This window comes from Ailuropoda melanoleuca, chromosome 2, assembly GCF_002007445.2.
Source record: "Ailuropoda melanoleuca isolate Jingjing chromosome 2, ASM200744v2, whole genome shotgun sequence".
NCBI classification, from domain to species: domain Eukaryota; kingdom Metazoa; phylum Chordata; class Mammalia; order Carnivora; family Ursidae; genus Ailuropoda; species Ailuropoda melanoleuca.
Genome location: NC_048219.1, coordinates 26,644,430 through 26,670,449, shown reverse-complemented (window position 1 = coordinate 26,670,449; position 26,020 = coordinate 26,644,430). Strand labels below are relative to the sequence as shown.

The 26,020-nt window shown below is 36.4% G+C and overlaps 1 protein-coding gene across 1 annotated transcript in view; it reads left to right on the top strand.

Moving 5' to 3' along the window:
- Positions 1–26,020, top strand: part of EPS15 (epidermal growth factor receptor pathway substrate 15) — a 137,864-nt gene that overhangs the window by 24,032 nt on the left and 87,812 nt on the right. The window contains exons 2-6 of the mRNA XM_034652457.1: positions 9,886–9,927; positions 13,357–13,446; positions 14,324–14,371; positions 21,745–21,840; positions 24,349–24,414. Of these exons, the coding sequence (XP_034508348.1) occupies positions 9,886–9,927; positions 13,357–13,446; positions 14,324–14,371; positions 21,745–21,840; positions 24,349–24,414 (342 nt within the window). The remainder of the gene's footprint in view (positions 1–9,885; positions 9,928–13,356; positions 13,447–14,323; positions 14,372–21,744; positions 21,841–24,348; positions 24,415–26,020) is intronic.

The window sequence follows — 26,020 nt, the reverse complement described above, 5'->3', positions numbered from 1 at the left end:
GAGCTACTCTTTGTATTCATTCTTTGTCACTCTGCCACTTAGATTTTTGATCAGGTTGAACTGGATTTAACAAAAGCTGGTTCATTATTGGTCTGAGCTGCTGATATGGTCTGTTTTTCAGTAGGATACAGCTGTGTCATCTTTTGAAGTCCTTTTGTCTACTTAAAGTAACTTTACCTTTCATTTCTGATAATCTCCAAAGCAAATACATTCTTAGATCTAGATTTTGGAAGCTTTCTTTACAATACTGTTCTTGGAGTATTCCTAGGTTTTTGCCTGTTATGTTACCAATTTATAATGGTTTGTTATGGGACAAACATGAGATGTTAGCATGTTTACAGAGTGGAACATTGCAACTTTAAGTAGAATATAAGCTGTTTTGGAGGCAGGAGCCTTGTATGATTTTTGTAACCCCAGATACGTAAACGTATTGCTCTGTCCCTAGAGGGCATCTGGTACATGTTTATTAAATTATTAAATGAGTTGTGACTCCTAGAGCTGAGGGTTAATATTGTGCATTCTCTAAGTAAGTGGCTGGTGCTTGTTTCCTTGAGCTCCTCGGCAGCTTTAAAGGTGAGGACTGCTCACATGACTTGCTTTTCTGCATCCTTTACTCAGCTTAAGGGTTGTTTTCCTTTCTAAAGTTTCATTATTATTGACATTCTTTTGAGTCTTCAGACATCTTAAGATTGCTGTTTCCTTTGTCAGTTTGGATTGCTCCTTTTTATTTTTGCATTCTTGTCTTCTGTTTACTATTCGTTTTTATCCTGTTTTCCTTTGTATTGTGAAATACACAAGTCTTAGACATCACAAGACTGTCAGAAGGCTTTAGTCTCCTATTTTGCAAGCCATTCACATTAAGTAAACGTATGTGTATAAATGCATAGGCTCTTCTGGTTGTGTTACTTTGTTACTTTGGCCTTTGGAGCTGCTGTTCTATTATTAAAGGAGTTGGTGGTCGTGGTTGTGATGGAGTAATTGAAATATGTCAGGGCTAATTCCCCTTCCGGTTCCTTGGTTCTCTTGAAAATGGAGTATTAGAAGGCTGTATTCTAAGTAGCTGAAGTTTTGTGTGTTAATATGTCAAAAATACTTGTATGGCAAATTACCTGGAATTGTGTGCATTATGACGTTTATCTTTTTTTATAACACTTATTTTTTTTATGTCTGCTAGTACTGAATTGTTACTCATTTTCTTAAATTTTTAGAGAGAGCAAAACCAGAAAAGATTTTGGGTGGGTTATTTGGAAAAATAAAATCTATTCCATTGTCTCCTTTTCATTGCCTAGACTTCTGTATCTGCTTGCCTTTATATGCGGCGTTCTTCCTGTCTGGATTGCTACCTCTCTACTTCGTAATGGTCTTCAACACCACCTTTTCATGGGAAGTTGCAAAAAGTACTACAGCGAGGTGCCATATACCCTTTACCCAGTTGTCCCTAATTGTAATACCTCATGTAACTATAGTACAATAGCAAAACCAGAAAATTGACATTGGCACAATTCACAGGCCTTATTCAAATGTCATCAGTTTTATAGATATTTGTGTGTGTGTTTGTATGTATGCAATTCTATGCATATGTGGTTTTATCAGGATTCATGTAACTAACAGCAATTAAGATAAATGTTCCACCACAAAGATTTTTCATGTTACTCCTTTACATTCATATCTACTCCCCTCTTCCTTTTATTAATTTATACACTGGTTATTCTTTATCATGTTATTCACTGGTTATTCTTTATCGTATGACCTTATGATTAACAGAAAAAAGATAAGCGTCATGTTTTACAGGTTGTCTCTTTACTTTTACCTTTTTTTCCCCACATTGTACTATAACCATTTACAATAAGCTTAACCCTAAAGTTTCAGTTCCTGTTGTGCACTTATAGAATCATAGTCTCTCGAAGTCCTGTGATGTAGCATCCACCCCCCACAAACCCCCAAAAATGAAACTAAAAATTCCATACGAAGCAATATTTAATTATTGCTCACATTCCCTGGTAATCAGCTATGGTTCTACTCCGTGATTCTTTTTCATTTAGGGATCCAGACTGAAGGAGCACCCCCTATTTATGACATACTGTTCTCATGGTAGAGAGAAAAGAGTAAGAGTTAGTGGAAACACACAATAGCTCTTAAAACTTCTACTTGGAACTAGAAATTTCTCCTATTTCACTGGCCAAAGTTAAGGCACATGGCCAAGCCAACTAATAGAGTTGTACTTGCCACAGAGAGGCACTACAAGTCACATGCCAATGGCAGAGATTTAATACTTTGATAAGAAGAGAATAAATGATTGAGAATTACAGCAGCCTCCCTTAGGATGGTATAGTGTGCAGTGCTTTTGTAATAACTTTTTTCTTACTGAAGTTTATTATACTTTAAATGATTTTTTTCTTAATAAAAATAGCAGCTCCCTTTTTTTTTCTTTGTCACATTCCTTAGGATATCGGTTCAAGCCAGAATCACAGTGGCTTGAACAAGAGAGAGTTTATCTCCCTTAAGTATTAGGGAGATGCCGTATCATGGCGTCTTCATGATAGTGTCCGGGACGCAGGCCCTTTTTCTCATGTCTTTCTTTTATTCTCAACCATGTTTTCCACCTCTCAGTCTGGACGGCTGCTCCATATTCTATCATATCTGCATTCTGGCAAACTGGAAGAAGGCCTAGGAGGTAGTAGACATTCCGTGTAAGTGCATAAACCTGGAGTTGCACACATTATTTCCTTTCTTATTCCATTGAGGAGAACTGGGAATATAAGAGGGGCTAGCTTTAGCTAGGTGTCCTCATGTCCAGGTAAAGTTTAGGGGTACTGTTCCTAAAGAAAGAAGAGTAGAAAGGATATTAGGAAACAAGTAGCCATCTCTTTATTTCAATTAATGNGGCTAGCTTTAGCTAGGTGTCCTCATGTCCAGGTAAAGTTTAGGGGTACTGTTCCTAAAGAAAGAAGAGTAGTAAAGGATATTAGGAAACAAGTAGCCATCTCTTTATTTCAATTAATGTAATTCATACAAGACCTATGAGAAATAGATGTTACTAACTTTATAGATAAGGAGACAGTCTTTTTATTTTATTTTTTAAAATTTATTTGAGAGAGAGAGAAAGAGCACAAACGGGGAAGGGCAGAGGGACAAGCAGACTCCCTGCTGAGTGGAGGCTCCGTGTGGCCCAAGTGGGGCTTTATTCCAGGACCCTGAGATCAAGACCTGAGCCAAGTCAGGCACTTAACCAACTGAGCCACCCAGGTGCCCTATGGAGACAGGCTTTTTAAAGAAGTCAAATAAATTGTTCAAGATCATCTAGGAAGTAGTGGAATGGACTTTGAATCTAGGCCTATCTGAGTTTGAGTATTTTTTTTTTTACAAAACTGTATTTGCTTTCTAATATCTATTATTTATAAGCACTTAACATTTTTTCAGAGTAGTAATAAACAGCTATTGACTCTTTAGAGGGAATTCTTACATTTATGAGTATTTTATTTTATGGCAGCTAGAGTTTATTTTATAGCTGGTCAGTAAATAATTGCTTTTAAATAATAATAATGTTAGAACTTTAAAAGGTCAGATTTTTATTTTGACACCTTTAGGTTTTTTTGTTTGTTTGTTNTAATTTTTTATTATGTTATGTTAGTCACCATACGTACATCCTTAGTTTTTGATGTAATGTTCCATGATTCATTATTTGCATATAACACCCAGTGCACCATGCAATACATGCCCTCCTTAATACCCATCACCGGCCTATCTCAGTCCCCCACCCCCCTCCCCTCTGAAGCCCTTAGTTTGTTTCCCAGAGTTCATAGTCTCTCATGGTTCATTCCCCCTTCTGTTTACCCCCCCTTCATTCTTCCCTTCCTTCTCCTACTGATCTCCCTGCTATTTCTTATGTTCCATAAATGAGTGAAACCGTATGATCATTGTCTTTCTCTGCTTGACTTATTTCACTTAGCATAATCTCCTCCAGTCCCATCCATGTTGCTGCAAATGTTGGGTAATCGTTCTTTCTGATGGCTGAGTAATATTCCATTGTATATATGGACCACATCTTCTTAATCCAGTCATCTGTTGAAGGGCACCTCGGCTCCTTCCACAATTTGGCTATTGTGGACAATGCTGCTATGAACATTGGGGTGCATATGGCCCTTCACTACGTGTGTATCTTTGGGGTAAATACCCAGTAGTACAATTGCTGGATCATAGGGTAGCTCTATTTTTAACTTTTTAAGGGACCTCCACACTGTTTTCCAAAGTGACTGTACCAACTTGCATTCCCACCAACAGTGTAGGAGGGATCCCCTTTCTCCACATCCTCTCCAACATTTGTTGTTTCTTGCCTTGTCAGTTTTTGCCGTTCTAACTGGCGTAAGGTGGTATCTCAGTGTGGATTTGATTTGAATTTCCCTGATGGCTAATGACTGAACATTTTTTCATGTGTGTGTTAGCCATTTGTATGTCGNGCACTGTTTTCCAAAGTGACTGTACCAACTTGCATTCCCACCAACAGTGTAGGAGGGATCCCCTTTCTCCACATCCTCTCCAACATTTGTTGTTTCTTGCCTTGTCAGTTTTTGCCGTTCTAACTGGCGTAAGGTGGTATCTCAGTGTGGATTTGATTTGAATTTCCCTGATGGCTAATGACTGAACATTTTTTCATGTGTGTGTTAGCCATTTGTATGTCGTCATTGGAAAAGTGTCTGTTCACATCTTCTGCCCATTTTTTGTTTGATTATTTGTTTCTCGTGTATTGAGTTTGAGAAGTTCTTTGTAGATATTGGATACCAGTCTTTTACCTGTAGTGTCATTTGCAAATATATTCTCCCATTCTGTGGGCTGCCTCTTAGGTTTTTTTTGACTGTTTCCTTGGCTGTGCAAAGCTTTTTATCTTGATGAAGTCCCACAAGTTTATTTTTTCTTTTGTTTCTCTTGCCTTTGGAGATGTGTCATGAAAGAAGTTGCTGTGTCCGATGTCAAAGAGTTTGCAGCCTATGTTCTCCTCTGATTTTGATGGATTCCTGTCTCACATTGAGGTCTTTCACCCTTTTGGAGTTTATCTTTGTGTATGGTGTGAGAGAGTGGTCAAGTTTCATTCTTTTGCATATAGCTTGACACCTTTAGTTTAAAAGTTTTCCTTTAGAAATTAATTTAGATGCTAAAAATTCATAGGCAGTTTCAAGTACTGATTTCAAATTAGGGGATTTCTATACTTTTCCTCAAATTGAAAATAGCTTTATTGTTTTATTTTAATTATAAAAATAGTAAATGCTTGGGGTGCCTGATGGTTAAGCATCTTCCTTCAGCTCAAGTCATGATCCCCAGGTCCTGGGATCAAGCCCCACTGGTCCCGGGTCCCTGCTCCCAGCTCAGCAGGGAGTCTGCTTCTCCTTCTCCCTCTGCCTAACCCCCTGCTTGTGCTCTGTCTCTGACTCTCTCAAATGAATAAATAAAATCTTTAAAAAAATAGGAAATGCTTCTTATAAAAAATTTTCAGAGAATACAGAATAGTATAATGAAGAATGTAAAAATAATTTATAATCCCAATATTCAGAGATAATCACTATTACCATTTTAGCTATGCCTTTCAAATTTTTTTCTCTGCATTCATTGTGTGTGTTGTATATCTGTGATTTCTTTTTGATCTAAAATGATTGTATTTCAGAAAAAATTTTTTTTTACTGAGACAAGCCGAAAACACTTTGTTTTTTGTTTTTTTGCTTGATGAGTGAATTGGCAATTTGGATGGCTTTTTCCATTCTCACTTAGCTGTATCGTATTAGTATACTAATCAGCACAGGGTGTACTTTAGAACACTTCAGTGAGCTAATGCCTTCTCAAATGTGTTTATGTAGTAACCAATGAGTCTGTATTGTGAGGATTAATAAAGTACAGTTTGGAGCTCAGAATTCTCCCCTTGCCCTGGCTCCTAAAAATTTAACTGAATCATCTTTAAAAATTAATTCTTCATTATTAATGGTATTTGTTTTATTTGCTTCCTCTAGCAAAATATCTTCACCCTTATCTGTAAGTAGGATGGGTATGTAATTTTTCACTCAACCTGGACATTTTTGAGGATGAAAGGGATACTTATAAATATTTAAAATTCCTGAAGTTTTTTGAAATATATTTTTTTGGCCATCAAAATGATTTCATTACATTGGTAGATCAATATAGTAGTTCTAGTCAAACACGATTTCCAAAAATAAAATTCACTAAAACATTTGTACTATAACAAAATTAAGTCTTTTTATTGATTATCACAATATTAACACATACAGAATAATTATTTTTGGTATCTTGTTTTCTTTCTTTCTTTCTTTTTTTTTTAAAGATTTTATTTATTTATTCGACAGAGATAGAGACAGCCAGCAAGAGAGGGAACACAAGCAGGGGGAGTGGGAGAGGAAGAAGCAGGCTCATAGCAGAGGAGCCTGATGTGGGGCTCGATCCCACAACGCCAGGATCACGCCCTGAGCCAAAGGCAGACGCTTAACCGCTGTGCCACCCAGGCACCCCTTGGTATCTTGTTTTCTATCAGTTTCTTAGCCATTCCTGTCTCTAATATTGTGTCATTAATAATTTTCTGAACAGTGTATTTTTCAGTATAGTTTAAGTAATTTAAATTTTTTCATGAAATTGTTGTAGTTTTCAGAGTTACATATTATGGTTTGTAGTTGGCTTATTCTCTGTAACCAGTAACATTTTTAATTGCTAATATACTCTGTTGTGATGTACCCGGTTAGCTCAGGAAAAAATTTGCTAAATGGAGAATATTCTTAATTCTTATTTTTTTGTTACTGAAAATTATAAATTTGTCAGCCCCAATATTTTTACAGGTTTGGTTTTTTTTTTTTTTTTTTGGCCTCTGTTAAGGCAAATATTTTTGACAGATATTTTGACAAGTATTTTTATAAGACAAATCTTGTCATAAAAGTTGTCCCTCTTTATGATTATTTTACATTTTCCACTAAATTTAGATGCTGTAAAATTGTAGGCTTTCTGTAATTTCTTTTCATTCCAGTACCAGTGTCAAATACTTCTTCCACTACCTCACAAGTTAGCTGTCTGAAGTTGCTTGTGTCTGAGGATACTTTTCAGTGAGTCTTCTGCATGCTGTTGTTGAAAAGAAGGTGTGATATTGTATCTGTGGTGAATCAGGAAAAGATTCACTAGTTCTCTTTCAGATTTCATCACTTGTTCAAGTGGATAAAGCACTTACACTACTAGTTGATACCTTGGCCAGAAGTTAGATGTATGTGGTAGAGGTATACTAAATCCATTGTGGTTTATTTTAATGTATTTTAATATAGTGACTAGTAATAATAGTTCATTTAAGAAAATGCAAAGTCTGAGACAAATGCTAAACTGAATGGTATGCTGGGACGACAGATTGTAAATTAAGACTGTCCTGAGCAAACCAGGGCATGTGGAAAGCAGCATGGTATCATGAAAAGAGCATGGAACTTGGAATGGTATAGACCTGCATTTAACTCTGGGCTTTGCCATTTAACAGCTTGGATAAATAACCTCTCTGAGACTAGGTATGTTAGGGTTTTCCAGAGAAATAGGACCAACAGGATACACATACACACACATTCACATACACTGATTGACTGACTGGTTTTAAGGAATTGGCTTATGGGGGTGCTGGCAAGTCCTAAATCTGTAGGGCAGGCCAGCAGGCTGGGGACCCAGGGAAGAATTGATGTTGCTTCTGAATCTAAAGGCTTTCTGGAGGCAAAATTCCTTCTTCCTCAGGGTACTTCAGTCTTTTCTCTTAAGGCCTTCAACCGGTTGGATGAGGCCCCCCCCCCAATTACTCCAAGTCTACTGATATAAATGCTAATGACATTAAAAAAATACCTTTAGAGTAACATCTAGATGGGTGTTTGACCAAACAACTGGGTTAGCCTAGCCAAATTGACACATACAATTAACCTTAGGTTTCCTCATTTGCAAACTGGAATGATACTATGTGGCTCATAAGGATACTATAGCTCACACTAGGTTTCTTCATTTGCAAACTGTAATGATAATATGTGGCTCACAAGGATTATTCGCATAATATGTTCTCACAGTTGGCACTCAATGAATGTTGATTTCTTTTCTTTTCTTTTCTTCTCTTTTCTTTTTTCTTTTCTTTCTAAAGATTTTATTTATTTGGGGTTCCTGGATGGCTCAGTCGGTTAAGCAGCTGCCTTCAGCCCAGGTTGTGATCCCAGGACCCAAGCTCTGCATGGGGCTCCTTGCTCAGCAGGAGCGTGCTTCTCCCTCTCCCTCTGCTTGCCACTCCCCCTGCTTGTTCTCTCTCTCTCTCTTTCAAATAAATAAAATCTTTAAAAATATTTATTTATTTATTTATTTGAGAGAGAGAGAGAGAGGCTGAGCGTGGGGGGGGTGGCAGAGAGGGAGAGAGAGAAGCCAACCCTCCGCTGAGCAGGGAGCCTGATGCAGGGCTCAATCCCAGGATCCTGAAATCATGACCTAAGCCAAAGATGCTTACCGACTGAGCCACCCAAGTGTCCTGAATGTTGATTTCTTAATCCAGTTTTATACCCATTAAGGCTATAGGCCCAACCTTGATGCTTTAAGATTTTTTTCCTGTTTATCTTTGTATTTCTATCTAAGCGTCTCTTGCCCCCTCATCTACTTAAGTCCTGTCAAATCTATCTTACAAACATTTNATCCAGTTTTATACCCATTAAGGCTATAGGCCCAACCTTGATGCTTTAAGATTTTTTTCCTGTTTATCTTTGCATTTCTATCTAAGCGTCTCTTGCCCCCTCATCTACTTAAGTCCTGTCAAATCTATCTTACAAACATTTATTCAGACCATACCCTTCTTTTCTGCCATTGCCTGTGTTCAGGTCCTCTATTGGGCCCATTAAAATTATTTCCTAAGTAGCCTTCTACTTTCCATCTTATTTTCCCTCTTCACAAATAACCACCTAGACCTAATACTATGTTAATAACTCTTGAATCTGTCCCCTTTGTCCATTCTCATTTTCATTACTTTTGCCTGGCACCTGAATCCCTTCTTAAGTTGTCTTCTACAAAACATCAAAATTTTATCTCCAATTCTGTCACCATTCAGAACTCCTTATTATTCTTTTCAAACATAACTGAGCTTTCTGTTGATTGCCTGTTTTGTGCATGCTCTTACCTCCATATAGAGTCACCTTCTCCCCTTCCCCTCCAGACTTCAAATTCCTGCACTGATGTCATTTCCATGAAGCCTTCTTGGACTCCCTTCCTAGTTCTAGAACACTCTTACACATTTATGTCCAGGTGAACTTGAACCCTCAGTCACTGATACTATACTCCTAAGCTACATTTCAGGTGAGATGGTAAATCTGTTTATTAGCTGACCAGAGAACCCTTTGAATTATGGTATGAATTGAATGGCACTCCTTGCCTACAAGCTTTTCAGGTCTGACGATATAAATATCTTTTTGTATATCAGTTTATGTATTTACTTGAATATTTTATCAAAATGGTTTTTGAATTGTATTCATAGGGACCTTGGACACTTGGGTAGAAGATGAATGCTGAAGGCTTTGGGCCTTTCAGCTGTCTTTTAATCAAAGCTTTTCACCCCTAATTTGTTACATGTTGGGATTCTTGGTAAAATTTTCCATGAGGAAAAGAAGTTTTGGTATCAAAAATAATTTTAAAATTCTTGTGTTGTTTTGTCTGCTTGATTCTTAATAATCCATAGCTGCCTTTATTCACTTTCCCTTCCCCTTCAAAAGAAACTAAACCAAACTTTTTGAAATCAAGGATATTTTACTCTTACTCATCTTTGTTTCTCAGTTATCTGTTGAAAGAATGCAAATACACTAATGCAGATTATTGAATAGCATTTAATGTCTAATTACTTATTTATTTTAGTTATCAAGTGGGAATCCTGTATATGAGAAATACTACAGACAGGTAAGATTTTTGTTTCTTTGTTATCTTAGATTGAACATAAAAATGCTTTCAACTCTTGATGGTATATTTGCAGATTACCAGCTATCTGAACACATTTGATGTGTCTTGTTTTCAATTTCTTGTGCTTTAACCTCCTACTTTGAGTGCTTAATGCTTTTGACAAGCTGTCAGAAAAATGAAGGAAAGAGATAATTACGCCCAAACATTTAATTGTCTTAAATGTCTATTTATCCATATAATGTATACCATTAGATGTTATAAAATCCATGTAACATTAGATATATTAATCTAGATATAAATATCCAAATTAATTTTAAGCCAAATAGAAATGACTTATCTGTTGTTTTTAAGACTTACTAAAGTTTAGGGGCACCTGGGGGGCTCAGTTTGTTAAGCGGCTGACTCTTGATTTNAAGCCAAATAGAAATGACTTATCTGTTGTTTTTAAGACTTACTAAAGTTTAGGGGCACCTGGGGGGCTCAGTTTGTTAAGCGGCTGACTCTTGACTTCGTCTCAGGTCATAATCTCAGGATTGTGGGATCAAGCTCTCCCCCCCACCTCGTGGGGCTTTGTGCTCAGAGTGGAGTCTGCTTGTCCCTCTCTCTCCCCCTGTGCACCTCCCCTCTTGCGGTCTTTCTCTTGCACGCATGCTCGCTCTCTCAAATAAATGAATAAAATCTTGTAAAGAAAGACTTTTTAAGTTTAATTTTCACAAAGTTAAAACTATGATTCTCATACAAATATGAAACGAACATGTGTCAAGAGTTTTATTTACCTCAATTAATTACTGGAAGAACCAGTAAGATGTGAAAATGAGAATATGAGTTGTAGAGATTTATATTCTCCACCAGATAAAATTCATTTATTGGTATGGACAGGGATCATTGCATTGCTATCAGTTTTCTGTAATTTAACTTCTACTCCTCCATAGTGTAAAAGAGCCTAGTCAATGAAAGTCAATCAGGGGTGCATACATCAAATCTCTTGAGGGTGTAGACAGTCTCATTTGCCCATTTCCAAATACTGGATCGTTTTCCTAACAATCTCCTCACCTGTGATTATGATCACAGAAAAGGCTATAATTTGGCCTGGCTATTTACATAATTACAGCAAGTTTATTAATGAACCAGTATAAGTCTCCTTGGGTATGACTTGCAAATCTCCAGACATACACTCACTATTTAACATCTTCTGAGCCTGGAGAATTAATTTCTGCCTGAAATTTCTAAAGAATTTGGATTGTACTTTTTAAAGCCTTTGCTATTTTTCCTCTATCTTGAGACTAGGACCCAAACCTTGAAATTCTTTCTCCCATATTTCATCTGCAGTACATATGAATTTGAATGAATTTATCTCATCTTGAGGTTTTCCATATCTGCTAAGGTTCCTAGCCTGCTAAGTGACCTTGCTTTTTACTATCTCTGAGACAGGGACCTTATAAGCCAGGTTGCAGGCCAGTTTTCTTAGGAGGGCTTTCTAGACATTGTCTCTGCATAAGTCAGTCTTTTTTTCTTAATTGTGGCCTTTTCTTTCTGAATAAAAGATAACTATTCTCAGATAGGCCTTATTTTGTGCAATTTATTTACTCAACTGTATCCTGATAAAAAAGGAGAAAAAATATTTAACCTGTTAATAACTATATTGCCAAAAAAATAAGGACATTCCATTGAAAGATTTGTTTTGAGTTCTGAAGGGTCAGTGAAAATCAGATACCATTGAAAGCTATTTCATTCAGTTTATAAAAGCAGAGCCTACTAAATTGAGGGTAACATGAGAAAAAAAGAAAGGTCTTTTCTACATATCCGTTAAAAAACAGGATATTAAAAATAATACCAATAGTATTCCAAGTTAATAACCATAATTAAATATTCCTCAATAGTTCATTCAGTCTTGTGTAATTAATTCTTCATCCCCTGAATCTTGGGTCAGGAGTCTGCTTTCATGAAATAAAACTGCTTCTAGACTGCATAGTCCCAGATACTCTGACATAGTTCACTGGTATAGTCTGAGAGTTGTCTAAAGTGATGTAGCTCAGAAGTCATTATCCAAAAGTCTATGTTTTGAAGTGTTAATAATTCAGATTACCTGGGATAGTTTTTTCCAATAGGCTCTGAAACTGTCTTTCTTTGTCTTTGATGAAGACACAGATTCTAGCCTGTAGCTTATGGCAGAGCCTTTGGGCAAGTGTCAGAGTACAACAGAAGCTCCTGTACATGACAGAGACTAAATGGCTGTGTTTAATTTATTATAGTAACCAAAAGAATGGAAGATAGTAAAATTGGAATATGATACATAAATATTTCATGAGAGTTTGATCAGTGTTTCCTTTGATGGTCTCTCTGTTTAGGTCATGCTAGGGACAGATGTCCCCCCACCCCAACCCGCCCAGTCAGGGAGTAGGCAAAGAAGAAGGAGTTTTGGAGATTTTTAGAGGCAGGTTTCTCAACCCTTTTTGTACTTCCTTGTTACCCCAAATCTGGATTGGGCAATGTTTTCTTTTTTGCTGAGTGCCTGATTTATCCCATGTTCCAGCACTTAAAGGATTTCTCTTTTGCGTCTTTGCTGGGATTGGCCTGTCTGGAATGCTTTGTGTATGTTTACAACAAACTTAATCTTTTAACTAAATTGGAAAAACAGCTGGCTCATAAATATCTTTGAATCATGTTACTTTTCCCATGACTTTTAAAAAATTTACTTTTCACTTTTACAAACAGAATTTTACTTTAGGAAATCTTTACAGAAGTGAGAATAATTTTTTTGAGCTGTTTTTCTTTTTAAAGGAAAGTCCCTATCAATTAAAATGATGTGTTTCTGTTAATATGCTTTAGGAACTTAAGAATTTTTAAAATGTTTCCTTAAGTTTATTATGGAATCACTGCTGGGTTTAGAGCTGATACTGCTTTGATTTTTTTTTTTTTAAGTCTTGCTGTTTCTCAGAATAAGTATAAAAACAAAAGTTAATGATTTAAAGATGTTTGAAAAAAAACAGATAACATATACAGCTATTCCCATTTGTCAAAAGACGTCTCCAGGAAATGCTGCCCTTTTCTCCTATTACTATTACGTTTATTAGAATTTGAATGGTACCTGTAGAAGACTTGGAGTCAGAAGATAAATGTTAATGGTGTGACTCCATTAATTTACTTCTCTGAGCTTCGGTTTTCCCATTTGTATAATGGGTATGATAAAAAAAAAAGTACCCATTTGTATAATGGGTATGATAAAAAAAATGGTAAATTGCCAGTCCTGTAGAGATGATACTCTACTCTTGTGGCTCTCCATATATTTCTTGGCTTTTGTTAGTCAAAGGATTCCTGTTCCCTTTTTGAAAAAGCCAGTTCCCAAGTCACAGGGAGGAAGGCAGATAAAATGATGATAATTTTGTCTTTGTGGTCGTCATCAACTTATGGTTTGTATTTACATTTCAGGTTGATACAGGCAATACTGGAAGAGTATTGGCTTCTGATGCTGCTGTTTTCCTGAAAAGATCAGGGCTTCCAGACTTGATACTTGGAAAGGTAGTATTTGTTCATTTTAACTAGATTATAATGAATATTTATTTAGTAGTATAAATAAATTGGATGCAAATTTAGAAAGATACCATCAAGAAACTTAGAATTGAATCATTGAAGCAGTTGCAGTGATGGAATGGAGGGAATTTGTGGTACAGTGATTTACCCTCTTGAAAAGGAAGGTGTTTTTCAGATTTTTAGAAAACCAATTACTTTTTAGTGGGATGAAATGAGGAAGTGATAGTATATTTGGGTATTGTGGGGAGAAACAGTGCAGACTGGGAACGTTGCCACCCACTCAGACAGTTGGCTCTATCTCTGCTTCCTCTATTATAACTGTCTCTAACTGTGTTTAATTTGTGGTGAATAGAGTTGGGGATGAGAAGCTTAGAAAAGAGCACAAGGAAGTGGAAAGTCCCTCTCCTGGCTAAATCTCCTGGTGAATCCTTATACACGATATTGATATTAGTTATTATAAATTAATAATTTAATTATTCACAAATAAACATGAACTATTTCAACCTGTCCATAAGGAAGAATATCATCTTAATTTGGATCTAAAATCAAAATAGTAGGTTGTAGTAGAAGGAGCATTGGATTTGGAGTTAGAACCTGGGTTAATGAAAAAGACATTGGACTTGGAAGTTAGAACCTGGGTTTCACTTCTTTCTTTGATGCCTTGAATGTTCTTAAGTATCTCACTGGGCCTTAGTATCTTTGTGTAGTGTTGCACTAAATGACCTTTAAGGTTTCTTCTCACTTTTAATTCTATGATTCTTAAATCTGAGGACCAAAGAGAATGAAGTTGTAAATTACAGGGGGATTTAATTTGAGATGATTTTTGTTTAAAATATAAATTAACTTTTTTTTTCCTGAATTTCAGATTTGGGATTTAGCTGACACAAATGGCAAAGGAATCCTGAACAAACAAGTAAGATTCAGAAATTCATATGAAAAATTTTTTGAGTGCTTTAGAATAAAAAATAACCAGGATTTTTTTCTAATTTTAAACTAGGAATTGGTTTTTTACCAACATTAAGGTTTTGCAAGGGCAAGTGTTATAACAATGTATTTGAAAATATTTCCAGTTCAGGAGACATTAAAGTAACTGATTCCCAAAGGTTAGTGTTCATTTGGTGACATTGTTCTCTTGGAATGTCTTAGTCTATTGGGGCTTCTCTAACACGATAACACAGACTGGATGGCTTATAAATAGCAGAAATTTATTGCTCACAGTTCTGGAGGCTGGAAGTACAAGATCAGGCTGCCAGCATGTTTGGGTGAGGAGTCTTCTTGGTCGCAGACTTCTTGTATCCTTAACAAGGCAGAAGGGGCGAGGGATCTTTCTGGACCCTCTTTTTTAAAGCGCTCATCCCGTTCATGAGGGCCCCACCCTGATGCTTTAAGCACTTCTCAAAGGCTCTACTTCCTAATACCATTACCTTTGGAGGTTAGGATTGCAGCATAATTCAGTTTTTTACTTGTGCAGTATACTTACTTGTGAGTATTCTGCTCTAGGTCTTAAACTTTTGGCATATCAACCAAAGAATGAATTATAGGCCATAAGTAAACCCTAGGCTAGAAATATACGAAAGTGATTATGCGTATTGGACACCATCAGTGTATTTTGAAATTCAGCTTATTGGGGATGAATTTCAGAGTTCCACAGGATTGAATTCAGAGCTTGCTGCATGCTGATTCATTGGCTGAGCACTGCTACTCAAAGTTAATTCCCCCATATCGGATAGCTGAAGAAGCGTCATACTCAGAAAAGGGATGGGAAATTTAGATGAGAGGGTCAGAATATCCAGTCTCTTACTTAAGATTCCAGGGTTAGATTGTATCCCCATTGGAGCCCCTGGGACTGGAGGGCCAGTTGGTCCATTGGAGACATAGGAAAACTAACTTAATATGGACAGCCAGGGTACTGTGCGCTCAGTCAGCAAATATTTATTGAATACCTATTTTAAGTGAGGCTTTGGAANGACCCAAACCTTGAAATTCTTTCTCCCATATTTCATCTGCAGTACATATGAATTTGAATGAATTTATCTCATCTTGAGGTTTTCCATATCTGCTAAGGTTCCTAGCCTGCTAAGTGACCTTGCTTTTTACTATCTCTGAGACAGGGACCTTATAAGCCAGGTTGCAGGCCAGTTTTCTTAGGAGGGCTTTCTAGACATTGTCTCTGCATAAGTCAGTCTTTTTTTCTTAATTGTGGCCTTTTCTTTCTGAATAAAAGATAACTATTCTCAGATAGGCCTTATTTTGTGCAATTTATTTACTCAACTGTATCCTGATAAAAAAGGAGAAAAAATATTTAACCTGTTAATAACTATATTGCCAAAAAAATAAGGACATTCCATTGAAAGATTTGTTTTGAGTTCTGAAGGGTCAGTGAAAATCAGATACCATTGAAAGCTATTTCATTCAGTTTATAAAAGCAGAGCCTACTAAATTGAGGGTAACATGAGAAAAAAAGAAAGGTCTTTTCTACATATCCGTTAAAAAACAGGATATTAAAAATAATACCAATAGTATTCCAAGTTAATAACCATAATTAAATATTCCTCCAATAGTTCATTCAGTCTTGTGTAATTAATTCTTCATCCCCTGAATCTTGGGTCAGGAGTCTGCTTTCATGAAATAAAACTGCTTCTAGACTGCATAGTCCCAGATACTCTGACATAGTTCACTGGTATAGTCTGAGAGTTGTCTAAAGTGATGTAGCTCAGAAGTCATTATCCAAAAGTCTATGTTTTGAAGTGTTAATAATTCAGATTACCTGGGATAGTTTTTTCCAATAGGCTCTGAAACTGTCTTTCTTTGTCTTTGATGAAGACACAGATTCTAGCCTGTAGCTTATGGCAGAGCCTTTGGGCAAGTGTCAGAGTACAACAGAAGCTCCTGTACATGACAGAGACTAAATGGCTGTGTTTAATTTATTATAGTAACCAAAAGAATGGAAGATAGTAAAATTGGAATATGATACATAAATATTTCATGAGAGTTTGATCAGTGTTTCCTTTGATGGTCTCTCTGTTTAGGTCATGCTAGGGACAGATGTCCCCCCACCCCAGCCCGCCCAGTCAGGGAGTAGGCAAAGAAGAAGGAGTTTTGGAGATTTTTAGAGGCAGGTTTCTCAACCCTTTTTGTACTTCCTTGTTACCCCAAATCTGGATTGGGCAATGTTTTCTTTTTTGCTGAGTGCCTGATTTATCCCATGTTCCAGCACTTAAAGGATTTCTCTTTTGCGTCTTTGCTGGGATTGGCCTGTCTGGAATGCTTTGTGTATGTTTACAACAAACTTAATCTTTTAACTAAATTGGAAAAAAAGCTGGCTCATAAATATCTTTGAATCATGTTACTTTTCCCATGACTTTTAAAAAATTTACTTTTCACTTTTACAAACAGAATTTTACTTTAGGAAATCTTTACAGAAGTGAGAATAATTTTTTTGAGCTGTTTTTCTTTTTAAAGGAAAGTCCCTATCAATTAAAATGATGTGTTTCTGTTAATATGCTTTAGGAACTTAAGAATTTTTAAAATGTTTCCTTAAGTTTATTATGGAATCACTGCTGGGTTTAGAGCTGATACTGCTTTGATTTTTTTTTTTTTAAGTCTTGCTGTTTCTCAGAATAAGTATAAAAACAAAAGTTAATGATTTAAAGATGTTTGAAAAAAAACAGATAACATATACAGCTATTCCCATTTGTCAAAAGACGTCTCCAGGAAATGCTGCCCTTTTCTCCTATTACTATTACGTTTATTAGAATTTGAATGGTACCTGTAGAAGACTTGGAGTCAGAAGATAAATGTTAATGGTGTGACTCCATTAATTTACTTCTCTGAGCTTCGGTTTTCCCATTTGTATAATGGGTATGATAAAAAAAAAGTACCCATTTGTATAATGGGTATGATAAAAAAAAATGGTAAATTGCCAGTCCTGTAGAGATGATACTCTACTCTTGTGGCTCTCCATATATTTCTTGGCTTTTGTTAGTCAAAGGATTCCTGTTCCCTTTTTGAAAAAGCCAGTTCCCAAGTCACAGGGAGGAAGGCAGATAAAATGATGATAATTTTGTCTTTGTGGTCGTCATCAACTTATGGTTTGTATTTACATTTCAGGTTGATACAGGCAATACTGGAAGAGTATTGGCTTCTGATGCTGCTGTTTTCCTGAAAAGATCAGGGCTTCCAGACTTGATACTTGGAAAGGTAGTATTTGTTCATTTTAACTAGATTATAATGAATATTTATTTAGTAGTATAAATAAATTGGATGCAAATTTAGAAAGATACCATCAAGAAACTTAGAATTGAATCATTGAAGCAGTTGCAGTAATGGAATGGAGGGAATTTGTGGTACAGTGATTTACCCTCTTGAAAAGGAAGGTGTTTTTCAGATTTTTAGAAAACCAATTACTTTTTAGTGGGATGAAATGAGGAAGTGATAGTATATTTGGGTATTGTGGGGAGAAACAGTGCAGACTGGGAACGTTGCCACCCACTCAGACAGTTGGCTCTATCTCTGCTTCCTCTATTATAACTGTCTCTAACTGTGTTTAATTTGTGGTGAATAGAGTTGGGGATGAGAAGCTTAGAAAAGAGCACAAGGAAGTGGAAAGTCCCTCTCCTGGCTAAATCTCCTGGTGAATCCTTATACACGATATTGATATTAGTTATTATAAATTAATAATTTAATTATTCACAAATAAACATGAACTATTTCAACCTGTCCATAAGGAAGAATATCATCTTAATTTGGATCTAAAATCAAAATAGTAGGTTGTAGTAGAAGGAGCATTGGATTTGGAGTTAGAACCTGGGTTAATGAAAAAGACATTGGACTTGGAAGTTAGAACCTGGGTTTCACTTCTTTCTTTGATGCCTTGAATGTTCTTAAGTATCTCACTGGGCCTTAGTATCTTTGTGTAGTGTTGCACTAAATGACCTTTAAGGTTTCTTCTCACTTTTAATTCTATGATTCTTAAATCTGAGGACCAAAGAGAATGAAGTTGTAAATTACAGGGGGATTTAATTTGAGATGATTTTTGTTTAAAATATAAATTAACTTTTTTTTTCCTGAATTTCAGATTTGGGATTTAGCTGACACAAATGGCAAAGGAATCCTGAACAAACAAGTAAGATTCAGAAATTCATATGAAAAATTTTTTGAGTGCTTTAGAATAAAAAATAACCAGGATTTTTTTCTAATTTTAAACTAGGAATTGGTTTTTTACCAACATTAAGGTTTTGCAAGGGCAAGTGTTATAACAATGTATTTGAAAATATTTCCAGTTCAGGAGACATTAAAGTAACTGATTCCCAAAGGTTAGTGTTCATTTGGTGACATTGTTCTCTTGGAATGTCTTAGTCTATTGGGGCTTCTCTAACACGATAACACAGACTGGATGGCTTATAAATAGCAGAAATTTATTGCTCACAGTTCTGGAGGCTGGAAGTACAAGATCAGGCTGCCAGCATGTTTGGGTGAGGAGTCTTCTTGGTCGCAGACTTCTTGTATCCTTAACAAGGCAGAAGGGGCGAGGGATCTTTCTGGACCCTCTTTTTTAAAGCGCTCATCCCGTTCATGAGGGCCCCACCCTGATGCTTTAAGCACTTCTCAAAGGCTCTACTTCCTAATACCATTACCTTTGGAGGTTAGGATTGCAGCATAATTCAGTTTTTTACTTGTGCAGTATACTTACTTGTGAGTATTCTGCTCTAGGTCTTAAACTTTTGGCATATCAACCAAAGAATGAATTATAGGCCATAAGTAAACCCTAGGCTAGAAATATACGAAAGTGATTATGCGTATTGGACACCATCAGTGTACTTTGAAATTCAGCTTATTGGGGATGAATTTCAGAGTTCCACAGGATTGAATTCAGAGCTTGCTGCATGCTGATTCATTGGCTGAGCACTGCTACTCAAAGTTAATTCCCCCATATCGGATAGCTGAAGAAGCGTCATACTCAGAAAAGGGATGGGAAATTTAGATGAGAGGGTCAGAATATCCAGTCTCTTACTTAAGATTCCAGGGTTAGATTGTATCCCCATTGGAGCCCCTGGGACTGGAGGGCCAGTTGGTCCATTGGAGACATAGGAAAACTAACTTAATATGGACAGCCAGGGTACTGTGCGCTCAGTCAGCAAATATTTATTGAATACCTATTTTAAGTGAGGCTTTGGAAATGCAGAGGTGAACATGACAGATGTAGTCCCTGTCTTCATGAGTTTATAGTATAATACTTTTTTTTTTTTAAAGATTTTATTTATTTTAGTTGAGAGAGTGAGAAGGAGCATGGACAGAGTGAGAAGCAGGTTCCCTGCGGGCAGGGATGTGGGGCTCGAGCCCAGGACCCTGAGATCATGACCTGAGTCGAAGGCAGATGCTTAACCGACTGAGCCACCCCGACACCCCAGTATAATAAATTCTTCACTGATATTCCTGGACTTTGATGTTGAGTTTGAGTTGTCTTTGTTAAATCCAGGTGGCTGGATTTGTGGGTCTGCAGTGAAACTTTGATGTTTGCATTGAAGAAAAAGATTTTTGAGTTAACATGAAAAAAAGGAAAGAAACCAATATTTATTGAGTTTCTATGTGCCAAAAATGACAGTAGGTGTTTTCTTTGTATAGTATGGTTTTCATTTTGTTCCTCATAATATGTGGGAAGGTAGGTATTAGAAAAATTTTGCAGAAAAATTTTATTTAACTTACCCATGTCTTCACAGCTCTTAAGTAGAAGAACTGGAATTTAATGCAGGACTGTTTCACTTCAGAGCTTGTCCATACTATGGGGGTGGACCTGATTACCTAAGAGTAATTGACTCTCATAGAATGAGAAAGGAAAGAGGGTTGTTGTTGGAGTACTTAGAATACCGGTGTTTATTTATTTTTAATTATTTGAGAGAGAAAGAGAGAGCAAGCACATAAAGGGGGAGGGGGAGAGGGAGAAGCAGATTCCCCACTGAGCAGGGAGCCTGAGGCGCAGGGCTCAATCTCAGGACCCCTGGATCATGACCTGAGCTGAAGGCAGATGCTTAACCGACTGAGCCACGTAGGCATCTCAGAATACTAGCATTTTAAGGTTGGAGGAGGCATTGACTCAGAGAGGAGACTTCGAAGGTCAGAGGAAAAGTAGGAGAGTTTTATGAAGCTGTGCTGGTGGAGGAGAGTTTCTGGGGAGTTATCATACTGTCCAGACTGCCAAAAGAACAAGCAGGATGAGGTGGGGGTTTTTTGTGTTTTGTTTTGTTTTTTTGAGGCTATTGTATTTGGTAGCTAAGAGGTTATTTGTGATATAGGCAGTGGTTTCTCTAGCTAATGGTGGGAGTTGAAGTCAGATTATATAAAATCTTGTGGAATGAATGAAAAGCAAAGAGGAGATCTTGAAATACCATCTTTTTCAAGAAAATTTCTGAGTGAAGGCAAGGTATTATATGAAGCAGACAAACCTGCAAGGTTCTAAGAATGGGTTAGGAATTGGGTAAGAAGGGTGTAGGTAGAAAGTTTGAGAAAAGTGGTGAAGGGTTGATTGCATCAGCAACTATACTAAGTTGTAAGTGATTATAACTAGAGTAAAAGCATTTGTTATGTCTATTCCTAGACCTGACTTTAACTCAGAACAGCTGAAAACCAGTTGCTTGAGAATCTCTGCATTTATTTATTAAATTTTGGACTGAGACTTCAAATGCCAAAAATCCAAGGACCTTTGGGAGAGACTTACAAGTATTTTGAAGAGCGGCAGTTATGTAATTGTTTTAGATGCTGCACGGTAGCTCTGTATTCTCTGTAGCTTTCCTGGAATAGCAGTGGTTGAGTCACTTGAATGATTGGCCCAGTTTCAAAATTTATCATCTTAAATCCAGAGATGACTTTTGATAACATTCAGTTGTTATTTTCTTGTAGGCTTTTTTCCAGACTCTCTTTCCTCACTTAAATGATGAAAGCCATTTTTAACATCATTAAATATTCTTTGAAGTGTGTATTAATTTTGTATAATTTCCACTATCTGTATGTATCAGTTTATTTAAGTGTTTTCCCATTTATATTAATACTTTTTTTTCTATTTATAATAATGTTAGGAACATATTTGTACATATATATCTTCTTAATTTTAAAGCAAGTGTTTTCAGGCAAATATGCTGTTATATTTGTTGCTACATAAAGATCTTGAAGTAATTATGAATTGTTTTATATATTCACATTCTAAGTGTGTGGATGGATGGACGGATGGATGGATGGATAGATAGATAAATAGATAGATAATGCACTTAACTTCATGCTTCTCTTTCTCAGGAATTCTTTGTTGCTTTGCGTCTTGTGGCATGTGCCCAGAATGGATTGGAGGTTTCACTGAGTAGTTTGAACCTGGCCGTCCCTCCACCAAGATTTGTAAGAAATGATCTCAAATTTAAATTGTATTTAATTTAAAAAATGATACTGTGTGATTTAAAAAGTAAAATTGCCATATTAAAAAAATTCCCCTAGGGGCGCCTGGGTGGCACAGCGGTTAGGCGTCTGCCTTCGGCTCAGGGCGTGATCCTGGCATTGTGGGATCGAGCCATATCAGGCTCCTCCGCTATGAGCCTGCTTCTTCCTCTCCCACTCCCCCTGCTTTGTGTTCCCTCTCTCGCTGGCTGTCTCTATCTCTGTCGAATAAATAAATAAAATCTTTAAAAAAAAAAAAAAATTCCCCTAGTCCCTATCACTCAGCTACCTGATTTTCTTTCTTAATGGCTATTGCTGTTAATAGTTTCTTGTATGTCCTTCCAGAATTATTATATGTGTATATAAAACATAAATATCTACTTCCTCATTTTACATTGATAGTAGTATACAATTAATAAACACATTCTATACCTTTTTAAATACTATGTTTTAGAGATCTTTACATAAAAGCATCTTTGTTCTTTTTTATAGCTGTATAGTATTTCCTTGTTTCTATTTACATTCAGTTTTTAAAGTTTTTATTTAAATTCTAGTTAATTAGCATACAGTGTAATACTAGTTTCAGGTGTACAATGTAGTGAGTGATTTAGTACTTCCATATAACACCCAGTGCTCATCATAGCAAGTGCGTTCCTTAATCCCCATCACCTGTTTAACCTATCCCCCCAGACCTCCCCTCTACCATAATTTATTTTAACTTCCTATTGATAGGTTTTTAGCTTGTTTCTAATCTTTTATTATTAAAAAAATGCTCCAGTGAATAATAACCTTGGATATATGTCATTTTGCATGTGCAGAAATATATTTATATGTGCATATTTTCCAAAGTGGAATTGCTGTTTCAGAAGTTTGTTCATTTGTGCAATTTTCATATATAATATCAACTTGTCTTCCTTAGTGGTTGTACTCATTCACAATCCTGCCATCAATTGGTTGAGTGCACTTTTGCTAACACTGTTGTTAAACTTTTTGATCCTCGTCAATTTGAGAGGTGGCAGATGGAATGTTAAGTGTAGTTTTAATTTGCCCATTTGGTTTTATAGAGTGAGTTTGAGTAGTTTCTGTCATGCTTATGAGCCATTTACATTACCTTTATGTGAATGTCTGTTTAAAGCTTTTGCCCATTTTTCTTAGGTTACTGGTCTTTTTTTTTTTTTATTGAATTCTAGAGACTACACTCACACATATACACGTACACACACACACACACACACACATATCTATATATTTTTTCCCCCAGTTTGTCATTTGTCTTTTGACATTGTGGTGATTTTTTTTCATAAGGAGGTCATTGTTCTTTATGTAAATGAGTTAATAGGATTTAATTTTTTTTTTCACATTTATGTTAGTCTTGATATCAAGTATGACTATGGATTCAAATTTATGTTTTCTCAAGATGGCTTCTTCATAGACCTAATACAGTTTATTGAATAACCAATCTTTTCCTTACTGATTTGAAATGCCACCTGTCATGTATTTTGGTTTCTTTTTGGATTTTTCTGTTCTTTTTGATCTATTTATTCATATGCTCATCTCATATTATTTTAATTATCATATTTGGTAGTTTGTTTTTACATCTGATAGGGCTAGTCCTCCCTACCGTAGCTCCCTTTTCAGAAGTTTAATGGCTCTTACTTTTTTTGGTTTGTTTGTTTTAGATTTTATTTATTTGAGAGAGAGAGAGAGAGAGAGCATGAGCAGGGGAGAGGGTTAGAGGGAGAGGGAGAAGCTTATCCCCTGCTGAGCAGGGAGCTCAACACAGGGCTCCATCCCAGGACCCTGAAATCATGACCCAAGCCAAAGGCAGACACTTAACAGACTGAGCCACCCAGGTGCTGTGGCTCTTAACTTGTTTTTAAATTCAATATTTTAAAAGTGTTTAGTCTGAGTATTATGAATTCAACTTCAGTTTTGAGAATTTCTGCATTTGTAAGTTTAGGCATGGAATCAGAGGGTTAATTTAGGGATTTGTTGCCTAACTATATTATTATAAAAATGTTTCAAGTATATCCATCTGTCTCTACAAGCAGATAAATATAACAACTTGGGTATGCTGTTAATAGGTTCATGTACTTGTAACTTAAGAAATCTTAAGTTGGGTTCTTGTCCCAGTTTGCTTTCCTTAAATAGTGTTGGGGAAAAGTCATCAGTTAACATGGCCACAAATATTTTTGTTACACTGAGATATCTTTATCATGATATCAGTTGTAATAAGATTTTTTCTGTAACACTTAAATGTTTCAGTTAGTGCTCTAATATCATTTATGCAGCTCTGATAACTCCATTTTTGTTTCATTTGTATTTAGATGAAGTGTAATAGAGTCAACATAGAATAGTGTCCTGGGTGCTTTGAGTTCCAAATTTTGTATGAATATATTTAAATCCAAAGACCACTTTTTCTTTATTGATGTGAGATTTTTAGCTCCTCATATGCTTTATTTTCCTTTTTAGCATGATACCAGTAGTCCTTTGCTAATCAGTGGAACTTCTGTGACTGAGCTGCCATGGGCTGTAAAAGTAAGTAAACTTCGTAACTACTTTTTCCTTACCACTGCTTTGCTTCCTACCCACATAATTCTCTTCCCCTATTTCCAAAATCTATTGGAATCTGCATGAGACTTTCATTTTTACTGTAGGGGAAATACTGGTACTAGAAATCTTTTGAGAGATCTTAACTGTTCTGTCAATCATTTTGTGACAATTAGTATGGCTTAATCTCATTTCTGTTATAGTATAAACTAAAAATGGTGATGTCATAATCCTACTTTATGAATAGGTAGTTTACCCCACTGGTGTTATTTCCTGTTGAAAATTCTGGTTAACTAGATAATTCTCTTTATGGCTCTAAAACAATTCCGTATGAAGTTTTTTTCTGAAGTAGATGTTTTGCATTGTATCTATTTGGAGACATTATACTAGTTATACTATCTTTTTTTTTTTTTAAAGATTTTATTTATTTATTCAACAGAGATAGAGACAGCCAGCGAGAGAGGGAACACAAGCAGGGAGTGGGAGAGGAAGAAGCAGGCTCATAGCGGAGGAGCCTGATGTGGGGCTCGATCCCACAACGCCGGGATCACGCCCTGAGCCGAAGGCAGATGCTTAACCGCTGTGCCACCCAGGCGCCCCACTAGTTATACTATCTTATCAGGTTTTTTAAATACTAATTTTTTTTTTAAGATTTTATTTATTTATTTGACAGAGATAGAGACAGCCAGCGAGAGAGGGAACACAAGCAGGGGGAGTGGGAGAGGAAGAAGCAGGCTCATAGGCGGAGGAGCCTGATGCGGGGCTCGATCCCATAACGCCGGGATCACGCCCTGAGCTGAAGGCAGACGCTTAACCACTGTGCCACCCAGGCGCCCCTTTAAATTGTAATTTTTAAATAATACTAGAATATAACAGATCAAATGACCTTTAATAAATATGTACAGTTTTGTCAGAAAGTCATTTGGTTTGTATGTCTATGTATGCTTGTGTGTTCTTAACTAATTTTAAGAAGTATAGGAATCTGGCTTTAACTGGGCAAATCACGAATGATTTTTTTTTTTTAAGATTTATTTATTTTAGAGAGTGAGAGCACACATCCAAGTGGGGGAGGGGCAGAGGGTGAGAATCTTAAGCAGACTCCCCCTCTGAATGTGGAGCCCAACTTGGGCCTGGACATGGGGCTCAATCTCAAAACCTTGAGATCATGATCTGAGCCAAAATCAAGAGTCTTTGACTCTCAACCAATGGAGCCACCCAGGTGCTCCACGAACAACAGTTTTTTATCTTATACAGATAACTTCCCAGGATTTTAGGGAATGTCCTGTTACCAATAAGAAAAGGATGTCTTTTGGGAAAAATGGTGGAAACTTGATATTTATTCCTATGGTGGTTATTTTCTTTTTAAAATCTGAGTTTGAAATGTGACTAATACCATGTTGAGAAAGTCATAGAATGTCACTAATTAGCTTGTGTGTTCTCACGAAAGTTATTTCCTTGCTACGGATTAAGTGAGAGGGTTGGACTAGATGCTCCTCTCAAAACCCTTCCTATTGCCAAAATCTTTTGATTAAGCTAACAGTAGAAAAGCAAACATAATGTTCAGTTACAAAAGGGATGGAAGGGATACTGGACT